The sequence below is a fragment of the Ambystoma mexicanum genome, chromosome 1q (assembly GCF_040938575.1).
Source record: "Ambystoma mexicanum isolate Mex_15411 chromosome 1q, UKY_AmexF1_1, whole genome shotgun sequence".
Taxonomy (NCBI): Eukaryota; Metazoa; Chordata; class Amphibia; order Caudata; family Ambystomatidae; genus Ambystoma; species Ambystoma mexicanum.
The window spans coordinates 1,206,899,724-1,206,924,667 of NC_090922.1; the positions used below are offsets into that span (position 1 = coordinate 1,206,899,724).

At 46.5% G+C, this 24,944-nt stretch overlaps 1 protein-coding gene across 1 annotated transcript in view; it reads left to right on the top strand.

Annotated features, from left to right (window-relative positions):
• The window catches only part of C1QH1orf141 (chromosome 1q C1orf141 homolog), a 436,963-nt gene that overhangs the window by 292,106 nt on the left and 119,913 nt on the right, over positions 1 to 24,944 (top strand). The window contains exon 7 of the mRNA XM_069641945.1: positions 2,851 to 2,974. Coding sequence (XP_069498046.1) covers positions 2,851 to 2,974 — 124 coding nt within the window. The remainder of the gene's footprint in view (positions 1 to 2,850; positions 2,975 to 24,944) is intronic.

Sequence of the window (24,944 nt, forward strand, 5' to 3'; positions counted from 1 at the left end):
CCCCCTCCTACTGCCTCCACTGTCTCTCACTCGGATTCAGTCCTCTCTAACCTTCAACTTTTAATCTCCAACACTCTGTATATCCTTGCCCTTGTCATGAAGATCCGCTTGAAGCTTGCCTTAAAGTGCAACTCCTGGTATGACTTCGATCTGTCCACTCTGAAACGCAAGTGCAGAGCTGCTGAGCCAAAGTGGCAGGCTTCGAGCACATCCTCTGACAAACTGGCCTGCTGCTTGCTCCAAAAGCAATACATACTATCCATCTGCTTGAAGAGGGCCTATATCCAAGCCTGCATCTCTGCGGCCACTAACAGTATGGCTGGGACCACACTATATCCAACTCTCTCCCTAAATACCTCACTTCTAGAGCCCTTTGCTCGTCTAGCTCTAACTGTCAGCAAATCAGATGTTTTTCCAAGCAGAGATTGGGGGGTAGACCTCTTTGTCACAGGTGCCTCCCTCTGGAATGGCCTGCCTGCTCTTCTCAAATATGAGGTAGATCTCCTTAAGTTTTGGAAGCTCCTCAAGACCCTCATTTTCTCTTCTCCCCTCCCCCCATTCCTCTGCTAATGTCCCCTTTGCCTGAGCCCTCCTCTTCCCAGTCTGCACTTATTATCCCGCCCCTCCCCAACTCTTATCCTGCACCTACCCACACAGGCTCCCCTTAGATGATCGGCTTGCAACCTTGTAGCCCTCCAGCCCACTATGTGCATTTAGTTGTGCACCCCCTTCCTTCTCTTCTTCCCCCTGGCCGTCCACCTGGCCTCCCTGGCACTCTCCTTCTTGTGGGCCCTTCTACCCAGCTCCTGCACTTCCCCACCTCCATTCCCCTTGCACTTCTCGCTATCGTAGTTGCACGATCTGAATATCACATGGCCTATTATGTTCGCTACTCTCCGCCTTCCTTCCCCCCTCATTACAGACTCATTGCAAATGAACAATAAATACATAAATAAATATATCATAATTTTACAAAAACAGTTTTTGTAAGCATGCCAGATCAACTTGTACTGGTTAAGAAACTGATGCAACCACTTTGGTCTGGTTAAGAACGTAGAATGCTAGATTTTGTGGTTGACCCAATACAATGTAAACATTTAGGGGGAAGATAAATTACTATTTCATTTTGATTCAGTCACATATCTAGTATATAATATAAACTGCACCTTCCCCCCCCCCATCATGCCAAAGAGCTACGACTGAACAAAGGATACAATATTTGCCTCTGGATTGGATTTAGATGCCGCAATTACCAAGTATATGGGCCATCAGTTATCTTTTTTGGACCATTGTTGGTACACTTTGAAGTTCATCAAATGTTTGACTAGGCTACATACCATCTCATACAGGAAATTATTGCAGGTGCTTAGAATGACATGCTTGTCGACCATGGTAATGATTCTTAATGAGTAATAGGGCCAGGAAGCAGCTGGTATCAGGAATTACCTAGGCACATGTGAGACAATGGGCAGAAGCCAGACTGGGCAACCTGTTATGGGTTTGGCATTATTCGCCTGAATTGGTGCTCTGCACAGGGGCAACAGGAGTTAGAAATGAACATATCTATGGCTGGAGTATGGGTGATGGCATGGTTTCTGAGTGTGCAGCCCAGCAGACTGTCATTTTGGTTGAGCAGGTTGCTGATGGAAGGGGAAGCTGTGGCTGTAGGTAATGGCCATAGGTTTGGGGATAATGTACAAAGGGGTGGAGGAGAAGAGATTTGGGAGTGTGTTGGCAGGGCTCTTGTCAGTTGCCAGAGGGAGGGCATTAAAAGGCCTTCCTTAGGGTATTGGGGCACAGTGCAGTGAATGTCCAAAGAGTTGGCAGTGGACTATGCACTTGCTGCCTTTCTGAGATTCTTTGATTTAACAGCCAGGTCCCCATGTCCCTTTGGTGTATCTTAGAAACAAAGACTATGTTTAAATGATACACATTTCACTTCTTCCTTTACTTGTTGTACATGAGCCTCATGTAAACATGTAGGAACCAATGATGGCACTGCAAATGTCAGGGAGTTTGTCAGAACTCAAAATATCCTTACCCATCATGGGGTGCTCCTAGGTAGCCTGCTGCTATTAGCTTTTGTAGCCACCTGTACCCCTACTCAGACCCCTGGAATTTGATATGTGCTTTGTGATCATGGTGCATTCACCTTAGCAATTGTGTTGTCCAGCTTTTCTACTGTAATTCCTTCTCCAATTAACTAGACCTAGTTTTCTGGTACCAGGCCAACTATGACTAGGGCCACTGTTTGCATTGATATGGAAAGTAAAAAAATAATATCTGGAGTTCTCATGGGTATGGGTATTTTTCCATAGACTGCTATATTGAGGCCCTGGCCATAGATCTAAATGAAAGAAAAGTGAGATGGTAAAGTTTACTTCAAGAAACTATCCAGTTGTAGAACTTACTTAGACATATTAACCCCTTTAGCAGCAGGTCCACAAGCTAAAAACAACTGTCTTGTTTTTCTGGGCACATTAGTCCTTTTTATGAGACAGTTTTACATACCCTTTGTGCCACCAGGGCTATGTGAGTTCCATTTAGCATAATTATTGGTAGTAGTAAAGGGAACTGGAAAAGAAACAGACCAATAAGCAGGTATATCAAAATAAAACAATTTAAGGCAGAAGACTTGAATGACTTGTTATAAATAGCTAATCCCTTTGAATCACTGAAGTAATTCATTTAAATACAAAACAGGTCATGCAATTTGACCCACTAAATTGGATGAACAAATTAAGTAGATGTATCACAAATTAAAAGTATCAGAATTCTTTGCAGTTTTTCGAATGTTATTTTCATTGCTATTCTATTCTAACACTACTTGTCACACTTGCACGTTTTTAGGAGGGAATCCTGAACTTCACAAGATGTATATAGAAATTGGAAAACTGATTGCTAATCAACTACAGAAAGGCCATACAAGCGTTAGCAAACATGCCAATGCAAAGTTACGCGAAACAGAATCAAGGTAATGACCTAAATCATTGCTTAAAATGTAGATGTGCATTTCCCCTTCACAATTACTCCACGATGTGTCTGTACACACAGAATCGTATTAATGTTCATGGTACTCATCTGCCATCTTCTACTCACAGGGCACTCCTAAAGGCATTAAACACCATTACAAATTCCCATCTCCCCACACTGCTCCACTTCTCCCTGGAGGTTCGCTTGAGCTTAAGAAATCACCTGTCCGAGAGACCTGAAGCGTGAGACTTTCCAGATGTTTAGAAATATGAATTCATGATCCCTTACTATTGACAATGGTTGATATGGCTCAAGAGAGTTGTAGTCTAAAAACATCTGGAGAGCCAGCGATGGCAGACCCTGGGCCTAATCGGAGTATTACTGCATCAGATCTCTTAGGAGGCTCATGACAGTAGATGTATGAAAGATCACAGTCCACAGCTGACATATATCCTCTCTTCCTATTTTTTGGTTTGTACCTCATCCCTATGCACAGTTACTAGCTGTACTGAGTGGATGTAAGAGTTACATTATAAGGCATCCTGCCTGCACCTGATGTAAATTTGTATCCCGTTGGGTTGATCTCCATGCTCCCATGTAGGATTAATGCCCTTTAATCGTACTTGTTTATGCAAGCTTTTTGTGCCTTCTAAATTAAACCTTACAGACGCCCTACCAGCCATCAAATGGCTTCATCCAATGTATTGTCTGATCAACTGTACAATATGCCATCTTTGTATTTTCTCTGTAACCTAGTGCAATAGATCTGTTTGTTTACTGTATTTCTTTTTACAATGTACAATATAAAGCCTTTCAGGTGTGCTTTCACGCTCATGTTATTTTAGGGGAAAAATTGAAAGGAAGGTCGAGACTGGTAGAACTAGAGCATGCAATGATGAAATTGTGCCTTGGTGTATTTAAATATGGTGTACCTTTTCCCCAACCATGAACAGAAAGTATGGTGCTCTACTGCACTAAAAGACTTGAAGTACTTAACTCTGCAAACAAGATATGAGAGCCTGTGAAATGCTGAGTAGCACTTGAGATAAATCAATAATGACACCATTACCTGCAAATAGTGTGGACCAAAATGCGACAAAGCAGAAGAAACGCTGCCTTTTCTGTTGTCTAGAAAAACGCTGCCAAGTATGTCAAGAGACCCCAGTTTATATCACACAAATTTCTACTTTAAAAAAACACACCAGCCAATAAATTCACTTGCAGTTTCATAAACCAACATGCCTTATGTTTTCAAATAGGTACGATGTTCATCCATCGCCCGTTTTTCTTTTTGCAGCACTTTTTGCTGAACATTCTTTGCCCAAAAGAATCAATGAATATTATGGAGGGTGTAAGGGCATATAAGGGGTAGTGTGGGTGGGGTAAAGTGAATAAATAATAGGGGAGAGGGTTTGGGGGAACCCCCTGAAATAAAAAAAAATACAAAAATCGCTGTTTTCTTTTTTCACGAAATAATTTTCAGCAGAAAAGGCAGTGAAAAAAAACTGGGGATGAATGAACATAGAACTTTCTAATGGATCACAGCATACTGACAATGTGGGTTTTTATTCTGAAATTTATTCTATTCAAAGCATGTGAAATAATGTTGGATATTAAAAGGCTGCAACTACAAATGGAGAGAATCCTATTACCGGACCGGCACACTAATAGTCTGTGAGCGGCTGCCGTCCCACCCGCCAGGTCTGACCTGGTGGGCGGAACGGCAGCCGCTCGCAGACATTCCGGGAAGCACCAGCACCGTTAAGCTTCTTTAAAGTCTTGTTTATCACTTTCCAATTTAGATTTTTTCCATTTATAAAAGTATTTTTCTTTGATTTCAGGCTCTGTAATTCTGGTGTAAACCAGCTATTAGATTTCCTAAAAGGCAATCATTTAGTTCTTATGAGTGCAAGAACATCCACCGCTTTTTGTAAGGTACCCTGTATTTCTTCACTCATTATGTTTGCACTATCTGACATTTCAAGCTCTGTTGCTAACGGCAGGAGCCATTTCTTCATATCTTCTAGCGTGAGTTTCTTAATATTTCACATCAGTTTGTGCTGTTTAGTTAATTTAATATTTTTTATCAGAGCTTCCCATATGATATTCAGATGAATAAAGGAATGGTCTGGCCAAGGACACTGTCTTACAACTGGATCAGTTGTGGATAAGTTATGTGTGGCAATCCAGTCCAGAACATTTCCCTTTATATGTGTAGGCTCTCTAACACGCTGTAGGAAACCAAGGGATTTCGCCAGGCTTTTGGCCAGTAGGCTTTTTTGCAGCCCAACCACAGATTCATATCACCAAGGACGAGAGCTTTGGTGTAAGGTTGGAGCAATGAGAGCAGCGGGTTACTCAAGTGTAACAAGAAATCCTTCATAGGATTAGGCAGTCTATATAGTAACATCATATCAAGAGTAGTTTCTGGGTTTGTCTTAATTTTGAAATGGAGTGTTTCACAACCACTAATGCAATCCATATCCACTTCCAAAATGTCTAACGTAGTCTTAAAAATGACAGCGACTCCACCGCCTTTACCTTCTTCTCTATCCTGCCTCAAAATATTTTACCCATTTGGGATTGCCAGGGATAGAGTGGGTCTGGTAGCCTTAAATAACCTGGTTGCTGTGGTGGCACAGATATATAAATCCTGTTCAGTTATATAAGAGGCAATGTCAGTGGCATGCTTTAATAATGATCTTGTGTTAAGTAGTATGATTTTAAGCACTGAGTTGCTTGCTGGGCCATTGATCTGAGTAGGGCGGGAAGGATCCAGCTTATTGGGAGTATTTACTTCATCCCGATGTAGCTTCACAGAGTCATTTGTTCCATTGGTTGAAATGCTCTCCCATCCACGGGCTCGATAGTTCTGGTTCTGTCCTCATAGTTTTCCACATTCATGCTCACCGGAAGGACTACCTGATAGAGGACTCTGTATCATTTCAGATTTTGGATTGAACGTGATGCCTGCTTGTTCCCTGCTGGCCCTTAATACGAGTTCTTGAAAGTCGGGAAGAATTGGGGGTGGTAGGAGATTGAAAATGTCCATGTTGGTGTTAACTTACATGGGCAGCACCTTACCTTGTGTATCTAGTGCGATCTTGCCGCTTGCCTGGACCCAGAACGGACCGGAAACAGTCCGGCCTAACTCACGCGCCGGCACTCGTGCACCTGGTTGCGGAATTAGTGGAGCGAAAGAACTACAGAACTAATGGGATATGTAATTCTAGCAAAGACGATCAACACAGCTTGTAATTGCAAGGGTAAAACTAATCAACACAACTAAATACAGTGGATAGGAGGTCTAAGGTATACAAAGAAGATATTAAAAGTGGCAGTGAATTTAAAAAATGGATCTCGCAGCAATTAATACAAATATTTTTAAAACGTGGCAACAAAGTAACTGAGCTAACAATCAGGGGGTAAGAGGCAGGCTTGAAATACCAGAACCGACCAGCCTAACTCACACTCCTAGTTGCGGAATTAGTGGAGCGAAAGAACTACAAAACTAATGGGATATGTAGTTCTAACAAAGACGATGATGAACACGGCTTGTAAGTGCAAGGGTAAACCTAATCAACATAACTACATACAGTGGATAAAAGGTCTTAGAGGTATACAAAGCAGATATTAAAAACAGCTGTGAATCTAAAAAGAGATCAAGGCTAACTGAAGACAAAGACCAAAATATGGACCAAGATCCAAGACTTGGTCCTTGTTAAAGAAGTATTTGTGGACACTTTAAAATCTGTTTGAGTGCCTTGCATAACACTGTCCTGAGCCGACAGCCAGTAGTTATACTAGGGGTGGACTCTGGCTTTTAGTTTAGATCCCATCACTGTCTATACTTTATCCTTCTGCTCATTGTTTGCCTAGATTCCTCCCTCTGTATGTCACCCCTTCCTATACTCGTTACTATGCTAAAGTTAAATAAGTATTGAAACCTAGCTATTGTCTGTATATTCGGTAGAACCCACCCATGAGCAGCTGGTGTGAGAAGTCAGATCCACAGAACCCAACACAGGGTTCAGCCTTATAAAACCACCTCCACATACCCTTAATGTAGTCTGACTATCCCCAGAAGGCAAACGTCTGTATCAGGTTACCTCTGTGGCTTCTGCGTTTGAAATCTCCAGTGCTGTGGATATTGTAAACACCACTGGAATGCGAGCCCTGGTGAAAACGAATGTCAGCATCCTAGAATCATTACAAGTGAGGCGGTAAGGGGTTAACAGCGCCTGTAGAGGTGCCGGCTCATTAACCCTGTACTGCCTCATTACGAGGTTCCCTCGCGGGACTTGCTCTGGACGTCTGGTCAGACCGCGAGGGGAATGGCCCGGCATTTCCCCATTCAGGGACCACAGACTCGGACCCGAGTTTGGAGGCAGCCATGCCCTTATTAAGGCATGGCTGCCTTCAAAACTCGTAATGAGGCCCTAAGTGTAGAATGTCACCTATGTAAGGGCTAGCCACTAACCATTCTGTTGATGGGGTGGGGTGGTGTGGGGGGGGGGTCTGGGTCTTGCATAGAGCTGACAGGTGGGGGATCCAATTTTACAATTGATTTCTTTTTTTCATCCCGGGCATTCCACAGGTCCTTAGATTACTGTAATGTATTTAGTGCTTTTTCCAAAGCGCTTATACATAGAACATATTTACATACATTATTATTACCCAATCAGAAATGGTATTTACTTTGACCTTGGAAGTATGAAAATCCCTTGCAGGGATTTGAACCTGCAGATCAAACACAGATCACAGCAACGAGTGCTCAACCCGCTGAGCTAGTTTACTGTCCGTTGTCAACAGGGGTGGGTGGCGGCGAAGGGGTTTGTGTCAACTATTTCTCCTAAAACCCCAATGATCTCCTGTTTGAGGCAGTGAAGGACTGACAAGACTCTCCTAATTTTGCTGTCACTCAGTAGAAGGACCCAATTAACACTTGGGCCCTTGAGCATATGATACCTGAGATCAAAGGGTGGGATTCAGAAGGTTTCTACTTCATTGAACAGAACAGACTATTGTACATGGCCGAGAGTGCAAAAAGGGATGGGCCTGCCAGATTCCCATTACTTGTACCTCAGTCTTTCCAACACAGTGAGATGGGAATAACTCATTTGCATCTCACAACCAGCCATCTAGGGGTGGCAAAATTCCAGCACCATGTTCTCTTTAAATTATTTAGCCAACTATTTATCACCAACTGAAAGACTACTGCATTATTACCCATTATTAAGATCCCATGTTCTGCATTGCAATGGACATACAGGATCACTAGAAGATTCTCAAGTGAGGAACACATATATCTTGGTATAAGAGTATGCATCGGGAGGCCTTCCCTCTCTTGTCAAAATTTCCCAACAGTTCCTAAAGCAGCCAGTATCTTATTTTACCCAGGGTAGGTTACCTAGGCAGATCTTCATTGATCAGGGCATATGTTCCATGTTCAAACACATTATATTAAAACATTATGTACTTTCATAAACATCCTCAAATATATGGCTTGGTACAAAGTTTCAACTAGTCATTTAACAACTTGTAGAGGAAGTTAGTTTCAGAAGATGAAAAGAATTGGGATGAGTTGCTAACTTGGGACCTGTGGACAGTGGGAAACCCCTCAGGCATCAATAGGGTTTACTCCCTACAATCTGTGAATATATTTGATATGCTCCGAGAGGACTCGTCGCAACAGGGAGACCAGGGTACTAATGAGCCCACTGCAGCCAAAGTACCAGGGACAGCATGACTATAGTTGGGGGCCTAATGCAGAAACTTTGCAACAGGCGCAAGATAAGCAAAAACGTCTTTCTGATTCAAACATGTGGTTGCCAGAATATCAAGTAGGGTACCAAGTTATGGTTTTGTTGCCTGCTTCAGAAGCAAGCAATTAGCTCTGTTGAATGGACCTTACATCATCACAGAGGTTTAGGGAACCTCAATTCCTGAGAACAGCAACCAGATAGATGATGACATTAGGAATGTCATGTTGGTTGAAGTTGTGAAGATTATCAATTCAACTCTGATAACCCTCACAAAGGGAGCTCTGGCTATTGTTGTATTCACAGGTTCCACCTCTCTTGAAACCACAGACGCTACCTGATGCCTAACATGATCAAAGATATTTCCTTAAAAACTTCTCTGATTTGTTTTTGGAACTACTGTTACATATACCCCAAGGGAAGTCAGACCAGCGTAGAACCTGCTGGTTACGAGAGACCAGACTACAGATTTTTAAAAAGGTGATCCAAATGTTAGACCTTATTGTTGTTTACCCTCCCATGGTCAATGATCCTCCCCAATAGTTTTAGTAGGAAATCCAGATGGAAGTTGGTGATGCTGCATCAGTTTTTCTTTTTTTTTTTTTTACTTTTTATTTGACTTGACGACGTACAGAACAAAACCGATGCTCATGGCACAACAACAGTATACATCATTACATGAATACATGTTTCACGATAAGGTGCTGGCTTATGGTTGCACTAGAAAGGGTTAGGGTGCTGAGTAGAGGCATGGGTGTAAAGCTTAAGAACCATTACTCTTGGGATGACAGTCGTACAGGGGAGAGGTCAGATCTGGAGGAATCGCTGTCCGAGTTCCAGGCAGTGGTAGTCCTATAATTGCGGAATCTATGCCAGATGTCTTGGCCTAGAGTGCGGGTGTTGCAGTGTTCCCCATTCCCCCTCGGTGTCATGTGCCCGTGTTACCGTCCTGAGCCACTGTGTGTACGCGGGTGCCCTAGGCCGGAGCCAGTTCATCAGGATGCATCGTACTGCCAGTATCATACATAATCCAGCCAGTTTTCTGGATTCCCGACCCAGCTTAGGGAAATCGTGGAAGAGGCAACGCATTGGGGATGGGTCTATGGTGTAATCTAGTACAGCAGACATTGTAGTGCATATTTCGGACCAAAATTGTGTGAGCCGCGGACATCTCCAAATCATGTGGATGTAGGGGGCGTGATCCGTGCCGCATCTGGGGCAGCTGGGAGAAGGCTCACTAAACATGTGGTGTAGTCTGCCCGGAGTGTGATGATACTTGTGCAGTACTTTAAATTGAATTAGTTTAAACCGGGAGTTATAGGATACGTTGTGGGTTCTAGCACACATGTGGGACCAGCGTTCATCAGTGATCTCTATTCCAAGGTCTTCCTCCCACCTACATCTCAGTTTACCAAAGGAGGGAGCAGCACTAATCTGTAGTAGGGTATAGAGTCTAGATATCTTGCCTCTGAAGTGGTCACATTTGCACAATTCTTCAATGATGGGCTCGTCTGGTGGCATTGTGGGGAAGTTGGGGTATCTGGCCTTAACATTCTCCCAAAGGGAAGAGTATTTTAGCCATGCAGAAGGCTTCTGCTTGAGGGGGGTTGGGAGATCTGTCAATTCAATGAAATTGCCCTGTTTGTAAATATCCCGGAGTACTAGGAAGCCCGAATCATCCCAGCGGGACACTATGGATTGTTAGATATAGGGGACAAAAGTTCCAGAGGGGAGGTCTCCGTGAAAGGGGTAGGGTATTGGAATCAGCTTCCAGATCTTAGTTAAAGCCAAGGATGTACTGGCGACGGGGTCAGCCGAGTCTGGATCAGCTGGGCCCGGTTTAAGAATAAGGGACCCGATTTCTCGATCACTAACCGTGCGCTTCTCCAGCCGGACGTGTGTGTGGCGGGGGGTCAGTGGTGTTAAACCAGTGGGAGGCGAATTGTGCTTGAGCCACTAACCAATATCTGGTGAAGTCAGGGGTGCTAAACCCACCAAGTTCCTTGGGGGTGGTCAGTGTAGTCAGCTTGAGTCGGACTGCACCAGAATGCCATAGGAAGGTGTTAGTTATACGCCGCAGCAAACGGATGAAATCATCGCCCGGCCATAGGGGAAGATTCGCAAAACGATAGAGAAGCTGGGTTACTACCACCATTTTGAGTATGGCTATCTGACCCGCTAAAGAAATAGGGAGCTTAGTCCAACTCTTTGTTTTAGCGTCCAATCGTGTGAGGTAATTGCAATAGTTGTCTTCACGCAGCCTCGCCACATGCCAGGAAACCACCACCCCTAGGTAAGTGATGTTGGATTGGGACCAAGTGAATCCACCCAGTTCGGAGGGGGGGAGGGGAGTGCGGAGTCTGTGAGCGGGAAAAGGGTAGATTTAGAGCAGTTTACTTTTAAACCTGATATGTGTCCGAAGCGGATCACATCTTCCAGGATAGGGGCTAGGTTGACTTCTGGGGAGTGGATGTAAAGGAGGGCATTGTCGCAAAACAGTGAGACAATGTCGGCTTGACCAGCAGTGCGTAGCCCTCTGTGGGAGTGTGTCTGACGCATCATGTCAGCAAAGGGTTCCATGGCTATGGCAAATATCAGTGGTGAAAAAGGACAGCCCTGTCGTGTTCCCCTAGCCATCTGGAAGGGGGGGGGGGGCACTTATCTTCCATGCGAACCTTGGCCGATGGGCCAGTGTAAAGCAATTTAACTCAGGCGCTGAAGTTGGGGCCAAACTTACACTTCTCGAGGACCCGCCATAGATATTCCCATGACACCGAGTCAAATACCTTTTGCATGTCAAGGGTAGCCGCCACCGCTTGCACCTCGGGACCGATCCTACTAATCACATTGAAGAGTCTTCTTAGGTTCAGGGCAGTGGATCTACCAGGAACTAACCCAGTCTGGTCAGGGTGGATGTGAGGCATAAATGAGGACAGTCGGATAGCCAGTACTTTAGCATATATTTTAATGTCACTGTTGATTAGTGACAGAGGGCGATATGAGCCACATTGGGCGGGGTTTTTGCCAGGTTTAAGAACCGTTATCATCGCCTCTCGGAGAGAGGGTGGGAGTATACCCTTCTCACATGCCTCCTCCCATAGGGCCAATAGATGGGGGGACTAGGAGCGATTTGAAGCGTTTGTACAGGTCAATAGGGAGCCCATCTGGGCCGGGGGCCTTACCCGATGCCAACGAGTCAATGGCTTCGGAAAGTTCTTCTGGTGTAAACGATTTCTCCAGAACGCACTAGCGTCAGCTGAGAGGAGTGAGAGAGGGAGGTTTTCCATATAGGAGTCTATCTCGGGCATCGGGGGGCCATCAACTTTGGATAACAGTGAGGTGTAGAATGAAATGAATTGTGAGTTGATGTCCTGAGCTAGCTAGTGTTCCGTCTGGCCGCTCTATCGCCGGTATGGTGGGAGCTCTGAATTCTCGATGAATCAATCTGGCGAGCAGTTGCCCTGGTCGTTCACCCTCGCCGTATTTCCTAACTGCATGTGGGCTGTCTAAGAATTTGACTTCGCGCTCCACCAGACTGCGGAATGTGTCCAGTTCCGATCCCAATTGTGCCAACGTTTCAGAAGCGTGATCGAGGGCATATTGGGTTTTGAGGCCAGCGAGGGACGATTCGCTACTGGCGATCTCCTCGCGGATTCCTTTCAAGATGCCACTCTTTGGAGATGGCAATACCCCTAATGTATACTTTGAATGATTCCCAGAGGGTGGCCTGAGCTGCGACAGAGTTAGTATTGATCTCAAAAAATCCTCGATGGAGGATTCGAGTTCAGTTGCAAAGGTTTGGTTGAGTACAGCGCGGGGTCTCATTTTCCACTGTCTTGTTTTATTATAGTCGGGCCCCCAAATGAGTGAAACAATCACCGGTGAGTGATCAGATAAAGTTCTAGGGAGGATCAGTAGGCGGGTTATGCACCTGATCAGTATGTCCGATAAAAGCCACCTATCTATCCTGGAGTGTGAATCATGAACCGTGGAATAGTAGGAGTATGTACAGGAGTCACGGTACAAGAGTCGCCAGGTATCAACGATTGCCAAACGAGGGAGTGTAGTCAGAATTGCATGGGCTGCCTTGGAAAGTTGGCGGGGTCTAGAGCTTGATCTGTCTAGATTGACGTCAAGAATAGTATTAAAATCGCCGCCCCATATGATCGGGACCAGGGGGTAGCTCTCTAACACTGATGCCAAGTGTAGGTAAAAATCGGGGTTGTCGATGTTTGGACCATATATATTTAAGATAATTATCACTTGATTTTGTAGTTTACCATGGATCAGCACATATCTACCCTGCGGGTCTATTAATGATTGGGCGCATGAAAACTTTAGGCTCTTATGTATCAAAGTTAGGACCCCTCTACTTTGGGTGGAATAGTTGGTAAAATATCTCTGAGGCCCCCATTGTCTAGCGAACTTTTCACACTGTTCCGAGCGGGCATGGGTCTCTTGCAAACAGAAGACTTTGATGTGGTGACGTATCGCGTATAATTGTATCTGCCTCATATTTTTGTGGTTACCCAGGCTTCTTATGTTCCAGCTCATGAATGCCAAGTCACTATCGGCCATTCGTGTGGATGTGGTGGTTGATATCCGGGTTGCGGAGCGGTGGTAGCCATAGCCGGCCCAACGGGGGAAGGCATGGTGTGCTGTCCGCAGTCCCATGCCATATTACTTTGGCGTGTACGGCATCTTCTGTGGTCGTCAAGTCCTTTTTACCATAACTCCCAGTTCATCATCCCTCCCCCCCCCCCTCCAACCGGATGAATGACAACCCAATAGAAACATAGTAACAACAAATCCGTCGGCATCAGCGCCTGGGGGCCTGATGGCTGGCCTGACGGGACGCCCCAGACGGGGGGGTCTGGAAGGAGATTTTCGATACCGGAGTCTGCGTAAGCAGAGGGTCAATAGTTCGGAGGATGAACAAGATGTAGTTGCCGATGCGTTCCATGTGATATGGCTTCAACGCTGTATAATCGCTGTTGTGGCCGCGTGTCCTGGCATGGAGCCGGCGCAAGGTGGTAGAGTTGCATAGGTTCTATGATGGTGGTTACATATCAGCCTTGGAAGTGCTCATCTATAAACTTCGAGGCCTCTTCCGGGATCGTGAAGAAGAATGTTTGGTTGGAGTGTTCTATTCTTAACTTGGCGGGGAACTGCATGGAGTATTTGACTCCATGGTCTCGGAGCCTTCGCTTCACTGCCATGAAGGTTTTGCGTTCCTGCTGCACTGTTACAGAAAAGTCTGGGTAAAGGTGGATCCTCGCTGCCCCCATCCGCAACTCCCCTTTGAGTCTTGCCGCTTTCAGTAGAGCATCCCGGTCGCGGAAATTTAAGATCCTGGCAATGATGGGGCACAGAGGGGCACCGGGCGTAGGCTTCGCAGTCAGGGAGCGGTGGGCTCTTTCCACCACGAATTGCGGGGAAAGTTTTGGAGAGTCGACAACCGACAGTAGCAGGTGTTCCACGAAATCTTCCATGGGCCCGTTCATATTGTCTTCAGGCACACCAATAATGCGTAGGTTGTTGCGCCGTGAGCGGGACTCCAAGTCATCGTTCTTTTTTTCAACCGCCAGCATACGAGTGGAAAGTGAGGAGACTGTGGCCCGTAAGGAGCCAACATCGTCCTCAGCGGCCTCCATTCTTGTTTCAATTTCCGCCACCCAGCCATCTGTTTTTTTCTATATGCGCCTTTATGGATCGGCCCTAGGAGTGTGGGCTGGTGCAAGTCGGTCAGGGGTTCAGTTCACCGGTCACCAGACTAACTGGCAATGCGTTGTGCAGTCAGCACCCCAGAGCGGTTACGCAGTGTTGAATTATTATCCTGGTAACTACTTTCAAGTTCTGCCAGGAGTGTCAGTGGGGTCCGTGTGGCAAATGCTTCTGTGCAGTTTTCGGTACCGTGGGCAGCGGGGGCGGTGCACTCAATGCCCTAGTGCTCAGTCAGCGCACTACCACTCCCGTGCTGGATTGGTGGGATTGTCGTCCTGAAGCGAAGGGCAGTAGTGGGCCAGTTATGAGGGGCAACCTCGCTCAGTTGAGGGGGCACCCCCAGGTGAATGCAGATACATAGCAGTCTCCAGACAGTACAGGATGCAGGGTGCCCAGTTCAGTAGGCTAGTGGCATATTAGATGTCCATCCTTCATTAGGTGCAGGGGCAAGCCGCCAGCAGTAGGCTCACACTGACACAGGGAGCAGGGGATAGACCAGCGTGGATATTCGGCCCGCTGAATGAAGCCCAGCGCGGGCTGATCCAGTATTATGATGGCGTGTGTGCCTGTAATATTGCTGTCAGCGTTGTTAGGGAGCGATGGTAGGCCCAACGTAGGTGTCCTTCACCCTGAGCGGCAGCCTGCGAAATGGCTGCACGGTAGGGGGTCTCCTCACCTTAAGTTTGATGGAGGGGCGGTCTCCCCTTGTGAGTCGTCCCGTGCCCATGGAGCCCCGGGCCTCAGCATGCCAGATTAGCCGGCCACCGGGGGCTCCGGTGGTCCACCCCACGTTCAGGAGGTGTCTGGGATCGGGGCGGTGCACCGCGGCCGCAGCGCCGGGCAGAAGACACCAGGCGGGGTCCAGCAGGATCCGATGGAGCAGGAAGGTGGGTCCACAGCGGCAGCCGTGCCGGCAGAGGGAGTGTGAGGGGGCCAGCACCGTGGCCGCTGGTGCAGAGTGCAGCTTGGAGGAGCGCACCACGCCGTGTGGCAGTCCTACCCCCCCCCCCCACAGGCCTCTGGATCCCCAGTGCCTGCGTGTCTGGGAATCCGCCCACCGCGGTCGCGTGAGGCGGGGCGGCGACCCCAGGCCGGGCCCAGCCGCCACACAGGGATCTCTGCAATGGCTCTTCTCCGGAAGATGCCATTCGCGCAAGGGGATCAGTAGGTTCTTGGCAAGCGGTTCACAAGTTTGCAGCATAAACCGCAGCGGTATCGTGGCAATTATAGAATGTAGGATTCTCCCCGTCTCGGAGCGATGCGCTCAGGCGGCCATTTTAGTCGAGCGCAACAGCGCCCCCCCTGCATCAGGTTTTCGACAAGAAACCGGTTATTACAGTTCAATGCATAACCAATGCCACAAGTTGACAAGTGGATTAAAAAGATCAGAGTGTTACATTAATATCTACCTTAATCCTTACCAAGGGTTGCTGGCATATTCTCTAGCCCCTGAGGATAAAGAAAAGAGTAATTTTACTGGACAAAAGGAATTATTCCTTTTCACGGTCTCACCTTTTGAGTCACACAGGGCTCCCACCACTTTAGATTAGCTGCTGGAGTGGTACTGAAATGTCATTGGTCTAGCACAGGGGCCTATATAAATGCCATTGTCATACATAGTCGTGCTTGGGGGAAAATACATGGGCCTTTGGCACTTGGTAGCTCAAGCCTTATGTAAGGTTGGGTTAACCGCCAACTCAGCAAAGTGTCACTTCACACAATCCTCGGTAAAATATTTAAGATTTTGTGAAGGTAATAGTTTAGTACAACTCAGGTAGAAAATGTAACTGCTTTCCAACCACCAAAAATGAATTTACTAGCCTTCTTCAGCCTAGTGTGCTTCAATAGGAATTGCACCCGACTGTTTTTCTCCAACGTAGGATCCTGCACCAAACATATAAGAGCAGATCAGCCTTCACAGCTAACTTGGGCCTACCTGAAAATATAGCTTTCCCTTCTCTAAAATGTCCACTATATAAAACCCCTCTCCCAGTCATACCAGGCTTTACCCAACCATTTATCCTGTAGACAGACCCTCGAAGGAGGGTTTGTTGGGTTATGCAATCCCAGGAACAGCAAGGTCTAGATCAACGCATCTTATATTTAATTTGTAAGCTGTTTCCCTATGAGAGCAACTATGCAATTATGGAACTCAAACCTTTGGCTTTTGGGCAATCAATGATGTGAAGTCCTCCCTAAGAGGGAAGACATCTTGTTTAATTGCTTCCCACATCCCAATCAGCTAGGCTGTTGGTGGGATGGGTATCGACCCAAAAGGTTGTATTCAGAAGACCATAAACATGGTTGTCCCGCATTTCCCATGTATATAAAATAAAAAATCCGAAAATACTGAGGTAGGTGTGCAGGGCTTGGGGTATTTTCGGATTCGGGGGATGTGGGGGTGTCCCCCGCATACATGAAAGTGAATGCAGGGGATAGTAAGATCAAATTGCACAGTGGGCCTTGGCATTTTGCAAATCGCTTTTCATCCTACATTGTTTTTAACGTGCATCCAAGGGATGGACACTAGCTCCTCAATCATGCACTGGCTTTTGAGTCTCCAGCCATATATATTGTTTGTTAAACATGGGGAGGACATGATTCAGACCAATGTAAACTACCTGAGCTGGCACCTGTTTACCTGATAGAGCATAAGGGGTGACCGGTCAGAAAGAAAGGGGATGTAGGTGACCTGCTTGTCACCTATAAGGGAGGACAGGGTAACTCTGGGGATAGGATGAGCCACCTGCTGATTTGCGACCGTTGGAAGTGTTATAAAAAGGATCCTCCAGCTCTCCACCAGCCCTTCCTTAGGTGAACTCTGCAGTGCAGTCCTCCTAGAAAAGAGGATAACTACAACATACCAGCCGGGGAGCAATATTCTTGATGAAAGACGAGAACATGATGAACCAATTTTGCTCAGGGTCCATCCCTTTTACAACAAGAAAAAATAAAATTGGTTTTAAAAACCATCTTGCAGAGTTTTGGAACAAGCAGGTATGGTTCAGAGGAGTTCTGGCTTTAGTCATGGATCATGCTTGTAATAGGGAACAGCATAGCAGTACATTCTGTGTCCAGGAGCTTCACTATGGTACACATTTAAGGATGGCTGAGCTCCTGCTACCCCCTCATGACAACTGCAGTGATTTTTGTTGAGATATATGTGAAGTATTTTACCTAATGCCATACAAATATTGAATTTCAAATGTTGAAATATTTTGCCAAACTTAGAATATTCACAAAATGACGAAATGTGAATGTGAAATGTCATTCCAGACATGGTTGTGAATATGACTAGAACGTAGATTGGGGAACAAGGCATTCGTCTCCCACTGTGTGCACCACTTCAATAGGAAGAGCAATGATTACTCTTATTATTTCCATTTATTGGTTGCATGTAGAATGAAAAATACTTTGTCAGGAACGTTATTCTGTACCGTGTTTGTTTAAATGTTCAACAACATGTTTTGGAGGACCTTCTTCCTTTCTCAAGTGGTAGCTAAAATAAAACTGACAAAAACGTTAGTGATGTTTAAACTGAAAATTCTTTAGTCCTGATTTAAAGTGACACATTTATACATCAAACAAAATTGTTTACCATGCATTGGTGTGTCAATTACTCCATAATCGACTATTCCAGAGCTACATGTAGCAGCTACATCAGGGGGGTCAGGTACACCTCCAGATCCATCTGTTGGTGCAAGGGAGACACAGAGCAGGACCAATACAGGGAAGATAATCTGTTTGGCATTATGTCTCGGATATCAAATTTAATTAATTTAATCAAGAAGTAGATCAGATACATTAGAATACCCAGTGGCCAAATTCAGTCCTCATTGGTGGATGTACCCTGCCATACCAATGAACTAGAGAGCTTGGTGTCTACAGAAGAGGACTGCTAGGTTGCAAGTATAATCCATAAACTCCTGAATTGGGCCAAGCTGAACAGAAAATCTAAGAACAAAAACATGTATCTTGGCTCAACATTGATCCATTCCTGAGGTATCAGAGGGATTGGCAAAAAGGTCCTGTTTCAAACGTTTACTAAAACTATTGTTATGTGATCTTTTCTAAAAGCTTCCACCAAATATCCTGCAATTGATTGATCCAAAAAGTGAGCGAGCGCAGCACACTTGCCATGTGAGGAGAGAAGCCCTGCTGATGACTGTCAATTTTGTGAAGTTTTCTGTGAAGGAAATGCTTATTAAAAAAGCAATGGAACTTATGACCAATGTCCTGGGGGACATTGGACGGTTTGCAGGGATTAGAGGAACAAGGTCATGGACCAACTGAGACTTTTTAGGTGTAAGCAAAAACCAGGCACATAAATCTCTGATATTATGTGGAAGATTACTTTCAATGGACAAGTAGCTGCAACTGAGTAAATCACTACAATAAATATTGCTGCAGATGGAATGGACAGCCGTGCATTCAGCCAAGAATCATTTTAACTTCATTGGATTGCCTGTGGTGACTGGGCGACCCACCTCAAAGAACCACGCTGACTCTGGTAGGAAGTCCAAGGGTGTTCATTTAAAATACAAACAACCAGAATGGCTTGCGATTTCATGGTTCTTTGGGGCCTAATGGATCCTCTTGGCAGATTTGGCGCTAGGGCCATCCCTCTCGACTTATCCCCACCTCCCTATCCCAGTGGGTCCCTGTCAGGAATGCTAGTAAGATCGCAAGGCTATCCGTACTGTCTGCATTTCTTCTTTAGGCTTAAAGGGGTAACCCTAAAACGGTGGCTGGCTACCTCCCTAGGGATCTTCTAGTTATTCCTAACTTAGTCCCACTTAAGTGCGCTATGGGGAATATGGGTTGGTGCTTCCGTTCACCCAGTTCCATTTGTTCTCCTTGCACACATAGTCTCTCCTAACCCTTGCTTGCACTGGGTCCCAGAGTGTTTCTTTCCCACCGTACTACTGTCCCTCCACTCTCACACTCTGCCTTCCTACCTCCACATCTAAATGTTACCCCTCTTTTTTTCCAACCACCACTCTACTACCAATACCTCTACTACTACTACTGCCTTCTTTGCTCCTCACCACTACTCCACCTTGTACCCCCCCTCTCCTGTTACCACTACTTCTGTGCTACCCCAACAACCTCTTTCTCCCCTGCTCCTACTACTCTCACTAAGTCTCTCAAACTACTGCCGCTTCCAATACGGTCACTGTCACGATTCTTTGTCCACTACTACAAACTACAACTTCCTACTACCACCACACGCAACTGTTACTACTATCTACTCTATTGCTATTTCAGACACTCCTTACTCTCAAACAGAAACACTCCACAGACCCCCTCTCACCAAGAGCCTCTGCACTCCTTTTACTTCCGCCTCCTCTGGTGTCTCGGATGTTCTTCTCCCCCATCTGTCCTCACGCAACTAACCCATCCTGCACAACTCACAGACACCTTCTTATATACCCTGCCCCTTCCCAGGATTGGATACTCACCTGGCTCAGGGGAGTGTGGTAAGGGGTGGGCTTAGGAAGGTTTCAAAAAGGGCTTGTAAACCCTGCCCTGTTTTGTTGCTGAATCTCTTGCACAGAAAGTAGATTTTCTGAGGGTCTGGAGTCCCCATTTGATAATGCTTTCTGGTGGGCCTTTTAAGCTTAATATCTCTGGTGGACTGGAGGGAGTTTCATTAGTAAGGCCTCTATTTCTGGATGGCACGTAGACCCGTAGAGTTTCCACTGTGTCCCGTTGCGGTTTCTCCCCGTCAGTGTCTTCTTGCAGCGGGGACTCTGCATCAACTCAGGTAAGGTGGGGAGGGGGGGGGGGGTCTGTACACACTTGCACAGGTTGTTTGGTGTGGGTTCCCCTGACAGGGACTGGATGCAGGCTTTGTCACACTTTTTACACTTTTTTTTTACTGTTCAGGTTATGTTAATTCTTTTAAACTCAGGTACTATGGGAGGGTATTTGCAAAGCTTGCGGTTTGGTGGAGTATGGACGACCTGATGGACCAGCAGGTTATGATTATAATATTGCTCTTTTATGGTGGCTGGGCAGATTGTAATAGGGCCTTGTAAGACTTACCTGAGCATTTAGTGTCTTCCCCCAATGGTTGCAGGGTAATGGTTCCCTGGCTAGTGAGTGCAGCATGGACTCGATGGTCATCCTAGGTGTGCACAGAGGCCAGTGTATGTCAGCATTACACACTAGGCATGCTTAACTTTCTGCATTTCACACACAGCACCAGAAAGGCAGTGAGGGCACATTACCTGGGGTCGACCACCCCACCCTCCTGGCCCGACTGTCCGATGCTGGTCTCTCAGGCCAAGTCCTTGATTGGTTCCAAGCCTTTCTGTCCAATCGGACTCAGTCAGTATCTCTACCTCCTTTCTGTTCCCTTCCTAGTCTGCTCTCCTGCAGAATCCCTCAGGCATCAGCCCTCTCCCCTATTCTATTCAATATGTATATCCGTCCTCTCTTGCTTCTTATTCTGTCACTTGGGTTTAGATATCATTCCTACGCCGATGACTCACAGATTCTTGTCCGGCTTGATCTTACCAGAGCAGACACTGCGACTCGGCTAAGGAGCTGCCTGGAAGATCTCGGCGCCTCGATGGCTGCAAACTGGCTGGAGCTCAAGGGCTCCAAGACAGAGGTGCTGGTGGTTGGCACCTCCGGCCCCCTCTCCTTCTGGCCAGTTTCTCTAGGCACCTATCCTACGCCTGCTGCAACAGTAAAAAAAAATCCTGGTGTGAGACTTTCATCCTCTCTATCCATGACACCCCAAGTAGGGGCTGTATGCAAGTCTGGTCATTTCAAATTTCGTATGCTGCGCAAGGGGCTCCCTTTTGTGCCGACCCAATACCACGCTCCCGTGGTTGCTGCCCTAGTGCTGAGCACCACCGGCTCTGCAACTCCCTCTACTTGGGTCAGCCAGGCTACCTTACTAACCGCCTCCAGCTGCTGCAAAATGCCGCTGTCCAGGTGGTCATCCGTCCTCCTTTTCGAGCCCACATTACCCCGCTCCTCAGGCAACTGCACCGGCTGCCCATCGAGAAGCGCATTATTTTTAAATCAATGTGTATTGTGCACCACGCATTCTACAAGCAGGGTGCAGAATACATCCAAACTAAATTTCCCTGCTATGTGCCTTCCAGTCCTTTGCGCCCTCAGTCTGCTCTTTTGATTTTCATTCCTCGAGTCAGAGTCTCTCGTATTGGCAGCCGGGCTTTCTCTGTTACTGCCGCTAAAACCTGAAACAGTCTCCCACTTCGAATGGTTGATAACCATCTGTCCTTTCATCACGGCTTAAAGACTCATCTTTATTAGGTTCCTCTAAACAACTGCTGTTCTGTATCACTTAGCTTCAAGATACCTCTCTGTGTATTTGCGCTTTAGAAATGCACATAACATAGCTGGCAACAGAGTGACTGGTGGTCTTGGTGGTGGGGAGCACGTGCCCCTACATGTGTTGGACATGCTACAAGGCCGCACATCAGAGCTAGGCCTGAGGGTGGCAGAGATGGATGCTTCCTGCTGCATGTAGACCATAACAGGTCAGGTGAATGATGATGTAGTCTCCACGATCCCTGGAATAGTAGAGCATAAACAAGACACTAATGGAGTTGTTGGCCAGGGGGGACCTTGATTGATGTGCATCATCACTGTGAGGACTGTGAGTAGGTCCATACCCTACATGCTAGAAGAGTCATTTGGAGTTTTGAATCCATAAAATGAACAATTCAACTTGCATATTGGGGTTGCAGGCGAAGCCTTCAGAGTCGGCTTAGAACCCACTGACCCCAATGCCACAGGTTGTTCCAGTAGTTGGCAGCTTTGTTACGCAATGCGTGGTAAGGGAAGAGTGTTTGAACTATTCTTACTCCCTTGAAACCTTTACTGGATTACAGCTGTTTCGGGAATTGATGAGAAGGCTGTTAGATGGCCACCTTAAGGGTTAAACAGCCACAATTCTTTTACACCATCTATGAAACGGGTTAAAAAGGTGTTTATTTAATTAGGTTGTAATTTTGATCTTACATTACTTTAACTGGAGGGGTGTGGAGTATAAGTTGCAGTTTGCTTTACTATTTCTGTGCATTGGTTGTTACTCAATGCAGCAATTTCCTGTTGGTATTGTTGAAATACTGTCTTATGTCCTGAGTGATGCCTTGGCAGTTTTGTGTGTCTGTCGTTGTGTGTCCAAGTATTTCAGCAAGGTGTGGAAGATGTTAGTCTGGCGTTTGCATAATTTGGTTCCATCAAGAGTTGAATTGGATTTTGGCTAATGTGGATATGGGCCAGGGGAGGGCAGGACTATGTATATGATATTGTGGAATATTTTGTCTGTAACTGCTTCTATTACAATGCAGGATATATTTTAGTAGTAAACGGCTTGGTGGAACTTGAAAGGCTTGAATAGCCAACAAACGAGGAAGAAATGATTGTCACATCTGTCTGAAAAAAAACAGCTAATGTTGTGTTTTTACAATTTCCAAGCCTGTAAGAGAATAACTAAGACTACAGCCTAAAGAAAAAGTAATTTTGTAATGTCAGTCTGCAATACTGCCAAAGCATTGGGGGGGGGTTACATTATGCTTTATACGAATTTGAGAAATGTGGTCACTGATTATGGGGGTTGCTAGGTTTTGGCAGAATTGATAACTTTGAATCTACTTTATACACTAGGTAGCATCTATGCCCCAACTGTGCTCTCAGATAATTTCTTCAAAAATATCCCGAAAGCCCTGCTATCATTGACGAACGCAAGGACCCTGGTTGGTGATGACTTTAATGAGGGCTAGGATTCCCATTGGACAGATCAGTGGCCCACAAAGTAGCGCCAGCTCAGTAAGAACAAGGCTGAGGGCATAGAGTGATGACTTACATTTAGTATGGAGTGAATGTCATCCAATGGTGACTATCTATTTTATTCCTTGGTACATCACACACTAAGGTAGATTCCCTGATGATTAGTGGATATGCACTCAATGGTATGGTCAGCATGGAAATTGGCAGGATTTTTCTTTCATACTACAGCAAGGTCTCCTTAAAATTCTCCCTAGGAAGGAAGGTTAGCTGGAGGCTAAATGTGTCCCTTCTGTACAAGATCGAGGCAGAACACAAGCATAACACGGAAAAGGCGATAGAGGGGATCAAGAACAGCATGGTATTCTGGTCTAGATTGCCCCTGAACATGATGGGGAGGGCGGCCTTGCTCAAGATTGTGGTCCTGCCTAGACTCTTGCACTTTTTTGTAAATGTCCCGTTTTTGATACCTAGGAGCCTATTCGCGAAACTCCATAGCGTGTGTAGGGGTTTTGTGTGGGGCAGCTCTAGGAATAGGGTTGCTCTGTGGAAGCTCCAGAACCCATGTGACGGGGGGGAAGGAGGGGTTTAGGATAGGCCTGCCTAATTTTGAACTCTATTACCTGGCGGGGCAGCTGCAGTACGTGGCCAGGTGGCTTTCAGCTGAAGACTCGGCGGAAGCTAGGCTTCTGCGTGGAGACACAGCCCCATACTTTCTGATGGAAGTGGTGTGGTTGTGCAGAGACAAACTGGTGGGCAAGGGGCGGCTACTGAGGCTGGGCTGGGAGATCTGGCACAGGACATGGAAGATTGGGGGGACTCGGAGCCGTACTCTCAGATGGCCCTTTTGGCGGCGCTGTGCGGGAGCGCTTCTCAACTACTTGAATCGGTCCGTAGATACTGGGAACAGGTAGGCCTGGCCACCCTCGGGGACATATGGCAGGAAGGGGAGGCAGTGGACTTCCAGAGGTTGCAGGAAGAGAAGGGGGTACATGGGGGCCAATATATAACCTACACTAGGCTTGTGAAAAAGACTAGAGAAAGATGGCCTGAGACAGTGCTAGCGGAAGACCCTGACGCCTCCCTGGAAACCATGTATGATGTATCGGAGGGCGGGCACGAAATATCGAGGATATACGAGCTCCTGCGAGTAAGAGCAGGGAAAGAGTTGCTTCAATTGAGACAAGATTGGGAGGAGGAGGTGGAAGGACCCATGACGGACGGGAAATGGGAACGGGCCCAGAGGTACCACAAAAAGGTGTCCCGAAACGCGAGATTCCAACAGCTTTAATTATACGTTACCCACAGGGCTTATTTAACCCCCGGGCAGATTGCAAAGTTTGGGGGACCAGCTACACAGCAATGCCCCAGGTGTGGGGAGGTGAATGCGGGAATGCTACACATGTTTTGGGCTTGCCCGGAGGTGCACAGATTTTGGGACGAGGTCAAGACGAAACTGGCTGGTGGGGTGGTGGTGCTGGATGTGGAATCGGCCTGGTCATGCATGCTTGGGCTTTTCCCTAGACCCCGGCATTCAAAACACATAAGCAAGATGAAGGACCTGGCTTATGTTTTGGCCAAACGTAGGATTGCCATGGGCTGGAAGGCGGACCACAGACCTCGGGTAGAGCTATGGTGGACGGACCTCTTGAGGTGGGCGGAAGCTGAATCTGTAGTCTGGTTTGAAGCGGTCACCAGGGGGGGGGGGCGAGG